Raw genomic sequence first — 6,857 nt, 5'->3', positions numbered from 1 at the left:
GACTATTAGTGACTGACAGGAAGTTTGTTCCTGTGGGCTGTGTTTCATTCCTGTACACAAAGTTATTACTGGTAGTGGCAGCTGCTGATGCTATTTTTCCATCTCTGTTGACTGGGAAAAAAAATAAAATTTAAATAGGCAACAATAATATTGAGTAGAAAATACTTCATCACCAGAGAGAAAAGCAATTGAATAGGGCAGTAAAGAGAAAGAGACTGGCCTAACCTTTCTCCAGCGGTTTATTCCAGTGAATAATTTCTTTACGTTTGATTTGCCCTACTGAGAAGTTCAGAGTCAACTTATTCTGTTGTTCAGCAAGTATTTAGGAAGTACCTACCATAGTTAAAATATAGGACAGAGTAACAATACCTCCTCTACACTCACACCCATACCCACCTTGGCTAACTTCTACTCAATATTCAGAATTCAGCTTAAATATCATGTAATCTGTGAAAGTTTAAGACTAGGCCAGGTCACCCTGGTACGTGTCCTCAGGACACTGGGAGCCTTACCTTTCCTGCACGTCACAGATTGTGCTTACACCTTTGCTTCTGTGGTGATTGTGTGCTTAAGACCTGTCTTTACTGTAATCTAGGTAAGGGGTAGGGACTTTGTTTTTGCTGTCAGAATATCATCATCATATCTGTATTGTAAAGGGCCGTCCTTTTTAAGGTATAAGACCCAGAGAGGATATAGTTAGAAGGTCTTGCCCCTTTTCTGTATATTTTATTTTACATGTTAAAAACTAGATGGGCAGGGCTTGCTTAAGGTGAATATAAAACCTTTATAGGCCTGGGATATGACTACCCACCATGGCCTGCCCTGGTAGGAATTTATCATCAGATAAGCCTGTGAAGTTACTTTTGGTTACATTTACTTATTACACAGCCCCTTTTTTGTTCACACCTCCTATAGCATAGGTGATATATTTTACTTCGTTCATTGCTTCTCTGAGCAAAGACCATCTACATCATAATCCCATTTTTTTTAAATTGTTAGTTTTATTTAATTTAACATATATTCTTCTTCATCATCATCATCACCATGCAGATACCTATGCTCTAACCCTACTGAATCAGTCTACGGGCCTTAGCCCAAGACCTGATCTTAAAAAATCTCCTAGGTTACTGGTAATGTTATTTCTTGATCAGGTGCAGTTTACACAGGGCATTTATTTGTTGCAAAGTTCATTGAGCTCTACCCTTAGGATACATTTCTACATGTATGATTTTCAACAAAATGTTGACCAGGAAAAACTCCCTGGTTTCTTCTTCCTTTTTTTTTTTAAAGATTTTATTTATCCATTTTTAGAGAGAGGGGAAGAGGAGAAAGAGAGGGAAACGTCAGTGTGTGCTTGCCTCTCCCGCACCCTGTACTGGGGACCTGGCCTGCAACTCAGGCATATGCTTTGACTAGGAATCAAACTGGCAACCCTTTGGTTCACAGCCTGCGCTCAATCCTGTAAGCTACACCAGCCAGGGCTCCCTGGTTTATTCTTACATACACTGATGCTGGAGAACACTTGACTTACCTCTCTCCAAGAATTGTATGGCCCTAGGGCAGTGAAGGTATCTGTCTTAGTGTCTGCAACATAGTACACACTTGACATGTAATTGGCAAATAAATGAATGAATGAACAGAGGGAGAGAAGAGGCTGTGGGTTCCCTTCTCTCTCACTCCCTTCCAAACATTATTTGTTTCATCCCCTGCTGGAGCAGGATAGCTCATGCTCAAAGTTACACCTCTGACACCTCCCCCCACCTTCAAATAAACCTGTGAGATGCCACCTGGCTTCCTCCTGACCACATGTCCATGCTGGGTGTAACTGATCCAGGACACCATCCTGACAAGGGCGGCAGAAAGGAAGCAGGCGGAGGACGTTCTGTCCCCAGCACCAGCACTTCTGCCCTGCCTGGCTCTAAGCCACCTGGCTCCGGCCTTCCTCACCATGCCTGGGCATCAAGTTGGAGAGATTATGTCCTTGGAGGTTCTGCATTGCTAATCCTTCTATTTGCATCTCTGATGTAAACTGCTGCCTAAACTACTCAGTTTAAATTATGTAGGAATTTGAAAACTATATATTTGAATATTTAGGAGTAGCAATAGAGGGTTTTTTTTTAAGCAAATTTACAATAGAAAGTAAGAGATACCCTGGGTGAAATATCACCTATCATTTATTGTCACACATAATTAGTAAGAGCTTTTTAGGGATACAGTGATGAACAAAAGTCAGTTTCCTTAATGGTGACTACAGTATAGTGGGGGGAGACGGACAACCTAATAATACTATCTAACTTTTTCATAGCACTTATGATGTGCTGGGCACTTTAAAGGTATATGTTTATTTCATCATTGTAGCAACTCAGTAGTGTTCTATTATTATTCCCACTATAGAGTTAAAACTATAGAGTCAGGGAGGTAAAAGTGTAGGGAGCAGGGAGACCTAATCTAGTCGTAAGGATCAGGGAAGATTTCTCTAAACATAAGAGATTGAGGTGGAGATCTGAGGCCTGAGTTTGAATCCAGTAGACAGAGTTCTGGGGGAAGAGATTTTTAGGCAATGGAAACAGCAGATGCAAAGGGATGATCATTTGAGGGACAGAAAGGCTGTCTCTTTTACAGACAGAGAGCACAGGGAGCCCAAGATGAGGGAAGAAAGGTAGGCAGAGGCCACACCACCTAGGTTTTTTTCTGTCTTCAAATATAATAAGGTTAGGGAAGCAAATAATTAGGAGATTTAGGGTTTAGTCCTAGCTTTGTTCTTCTTAAAAATGTAAAATTGGATAGAAAATTATATTGCAACAATTGAAATAAAATTTAAAAAATTTAAAATATTTTATTTACTTATTTTTAGAGAGGGGAAAGGAGGGAGAGTGAGAACCATAGCCCATAACCCAGGAATGTGCCCTGACTGGGAATCAACCAGATCTTTCTGTTCACAGGCTGTCACTCAATCCACTGAGCCACACCAGCCAGAGCTGGCTTTGCTCTTAATAACCTCAGCCGCCATCTCTCTGTGGCTCAGTTTCCTTTTCTGGGGAGAAAAAGAATGAGTGGATGGACTCTCCAGTGGGCACTGGTTCTAAATCTCTGATTCTAGCTAGATAAGGCTCTGCTGGAAGGCACTGCCCAATCTGAGATGCAGGCCCTGGCTGGTGCTGAACTCACGCAGGCCCCTGACTCCTCTCTAGATTAAGCACAAATGATGGAGAACATCACGCACAATAAATCACACAATAAATATGGCTGCAAGCATGGTTTGTTTCTCTTGTTTGAAATGAAGGGTGAACTACTAACAATGTAATAAGAATAATGACCTCTTCTGGGCATTTACCCTGTGACATTGTACCAGGTACTTTTAGATTAAAAAATTTAGGCCTCGGGGATTACACAATTTTGGGAAGGTCTGTACCGCCCAAATTTGTCCTGCCTTTAATTAAGCATGCCCAATCCTGTTTTGTATGGCCAGGTGTGTTAACTTCAGCAATGACTTTCCCTGGGATTGCTCAGTGGCTAAAGTGAGATTTGAACCCAGTTTCGACTCCAACGCTTATGGAGTTCACCACCATTCGGTGCGGAAATAGCATGACATTGTCTCTTCGAGTCCTTTCTGGGTGAGGAAAGTGCTTTTTATAGCTGGGACTGCTTCTGTTTACTTGGTCTCTTCCAGCACTTGTTAATCCTGCCTACAGCTGTGTCCTTCACTGTCCTTACACTGTATTCCTAGGTTTCCTCTCTGCAAAAGACAACTCCACGAGACCACATGGTGCTTGTGTTTGTGCCAGCAAAGAAATGTACTCCTCTCCCTCTCCAAATCATCCTACCCTTCTAAAAATAATCGGTCTCCTCCCTCCTCTCAGGACTGTGAGTAGTTTAGTCACTTAACCAAACACAGGCACACTCACTAAGGTTTGAGGGTGGGAACGACGTGAATGACCTTGCAGAGGTATCTAGCCCACCAGGGACAAGATTAACAAACCCGAAACCTCTACAAATATTTAACGTCTTCCTCCTGCATTCCTCCGGAAGCTTCTCGTTTCTCTCTCGCCCACCTCGTCCAGCCTCCTCTCTGCTCGCTCGGCTAGACAAAGCCCAACCCGCCCATCTCTTTGCAAACCCAGAGAACTTCAGTCCCCATGTTGAAAGTCGTCGGCGGCGGTGGCGGGCAGGACTGGGCATGCTCAGTAGCAGGGACAGGTCTGGGAAGCGAGGAAGCCGCGTTTGAAGTCGCGCGGCTCGTGGATCGGAGGGAGGTGGGCTGCGGGGGCCCCGGTTGGGGGTGCGCGGAAATCTCAGATTCCGCGCCCGGGGCGGGCATGCTTCAGGCGGGTGGGGCGGAGACCGCATGCGGGGGGCAGGACGCGGAGGAGCTGGTGGAGCCGGTAGGAGGAGGGGAGGAGCGCTCAGCTCGCCATCCCCCGGCGCCGGCTCTGCGGCTGCTGAATCGGAAGCCGCAGGGAGGATCCGGGGAAATAAAGACGTCCGAGAATGACCTCCAGCGAGGCCGCCTGAGGCGGGGCCCGCGAGCTGTCCCACCAGCCTCCAGTATGGGTGACTACGGTGGACAGGCTGAACGCTCAGCCCTTCACGCCCCGGCGACCCCCCCGGGCGCTGGCGCTGCTGCGGTGAACGGGCTGCTGCAGAACGGCTTCCACCCACCGCCCGTCCAGCCGCCGCGCCTCTGCAGCCGGGGCCCCGCGGGCGTCGGTGACGCCGCGCCCCCGCGCCTACCGCTCCTGCCGGAGCTCAAGCCGCAGCCGCCTCCCCCTCAGCACGACTCCCCGGCCAAGAAATGCCGCCTCCGGAGGAGGATGGACTCCGGAAAGAAGAACAGGCCGCGTAAGTACCCCCGGGAGGGGAGTGCCAGCGCGAGACAGGCGCAGCGCGCGGGGCCAGACACCCCCGAACGGCGGGGCGGCCGGAGCGCCCCAGCGTCGGTCGGTCGGGGAACTGCGGGCGGGCGCGTCTGGAACTAGTTTTCTCCCAAGCGGTTCTAAGTACTAAAGGTCGCTGCTGGAGCCTGAGCTTTGCCTGTTTGCATCTGTAGAATGGGGCGATTGGACACAGAGCCTGAGCTGCTACTTGGGTCGCGGCTCTATAGAAGGCAAAGGCACTGTCTGGCTTTCTAGTTTGTTGGTGGAATAATGCACGCGTGTGAACATTTCATGGGTTCCGGGAATAAAGATAGAACTGGAGGAACTGTCGGAGCTCCCCTTTCCTTTCTCAGAGCTTGTCTTCCTGGGGCTGGCGCTCCGGCAGCCAGCTTGCCCTTTGAATCGTAGAGTAGCCGCCAGAACCGTGGGTCTATTGGCGAGCTAGATCTGGAGGCGTGGAGTTTGACAACCTCCAAATCACAGCCTATTAAACGCTGTTTCTTCACAGCCAATGAAAGGACCTGTTGGGCCAGACACACCCACTGATACCATGTGGGCCGGAACTCTGTGGGCCAATGAGGATTGGAGGTGGTTTTTTTTTTTTTTTTTTCCCCCGGGAGTGGAGAGGTAGAGTTGAGGGTTTCTAATGGTAATACCCAGCGCAGAAACCTGAAATGCATTATTTCACAATCTAAAGCTTGTATATATAATGTTAATTTGTAGAGTACCTTCCCAGCAGGGCGTTCTGGGATGTAAGTTTGTAGGTCGAACTTAGAACTGGTTTTTCCTATCTGAACGAACCTCGCTCAACTAGTTACCTCTTTCTGGGTGTCTTTAATGAAGCTTAAAAATGGCAAAAAACAAAGTAAGTAGAATGTATGCTACTAAATAATTGCATTAAAACGTGCACCTTTTGCGTATAGATTATTCTGTTTGATATAGGGAAATTGCTAGATAAATTTGGGATGTGTCTGTAAAAGCTTGGTATTTGGCAAGCAGCTTCAGTTTCTTCTGTGTCAATTTATCAATTTAGACTCTTAGCTTTTCTGCGTTCAATTAAAGTCCCTGAGACTTTGGAAAGTATTTTAACCTGATTGGAATGTGGTGACTGATACTGTGTTCTGTAGGTCTGAAATGTTTAGAACGGATGTTAAGATCTTCTCTAGAACTTTGAAGCCACACAGCAGATTTGGCTATGGTTCTAAGGAAGACATACGGTACCTGAATTTGTCTTTACTTTTGTTTTTGAGATTTTTTTAAAGGAAAATGACTACGCACGTAGTGTTGTTACTTATGATTTATTAACCTGTTTTACTTCTTTTGAAACTACATTTTAGTTATTTCTGATCTACATTAACAAATTGTACGAGAGCTTGAAATGTAAATAGCTAACTATAATGAAAGAACTGTACTGAGTTTTTGTTTAGTATTGCTTGTGAGTGGTCTGTGCTTAATTGAAGGTATAACACATCTTAAAATAATTTATGAGGAATTGAAAATACACTCTTAATAATGGCTTGGGGGCAGAGTAAAAATAACCTTGAGCCTTCACTTATGCTTGCAAATCCACAGGGATCATTATTTTAGAATACAAGAAAATATAACTTTATGCCTCTGTGCTTTGTGTCAGAAAATAGTTTGTATTTTTTACAAAAATAAAAATTTTAGTTATTTTAAGTTTAGTGACCATGATACTTACTTATGAACTTTTAAAAAGGACTCATCAAAATTGACTTTGATTATCCTATCATGTTTTCTTTTCTCCAATTCGAACAAACATTTCTAAAGTAAATAGCACGTGTTCTGAATCACATATGCTGGGTTCATCCACCACTGAAATTTCTTAGTTAAAACTAGACTTAATTTTGCCTGGGCTAGTGTAGCTCAGTGGATTGAGTGTGGGCCTGTGAACCAAAAGGTTGCTGGTTCAATTCCCAGTCAGGGCACATATATGGGTTACAGGCCAAGTCCCCAGTGGGGGGG

General features: G+C 45.3%; 1 protein-coding gene across 2 annotated transcripts in view; it reads left to right on the top strand.

Annotated features, from left to right (window-relative positions):
• The first annotated feature begins 3,905 nt into the window (after positions 1-3,905).
• Positions 3,906-6,857, top strand: part of PANK1 (pantothenate kinase 1) — a 53,291-nt gene continuing 50,339 nt past the window's right edge. The window contains exon 1 of one of the 2 annotated variants that reach the window (XM_028512169.2): positions 3,906-4,839. In XM_028512169.2, the coding sequence (XP_028367970.1) occupies positions 4,137-4,839 (703 nt within the window). In that variant the 5' untranslated portion in view covers positions 3,906-4,136. Of the gene's footprint in view, positions 4,840-5,474; positions 5,740-6,857 lie in introns of those variants that run through there. The other variant, XM_028512171.2, reaches the window with a different exon arrangement.

Source organism: Phyllostomus discolor, chromosome 5, assembly GCF_004126475.2.
Source record: "Phyllostomus discolor isolate MPI-MPIP mPhyDis1 chromosome 5, mPhyDis1.pri.v3, whole genome shotgun sequence".
NCBI lineage: Eukaryota > Metazoa > Chordata > Mammalia > Chiroptera > Phyllostomidae > Phyllostomus > Phyllostomus discolor.
This window is presented reverse-complemented; position numbering and strand designations above follow the sequence as displayed.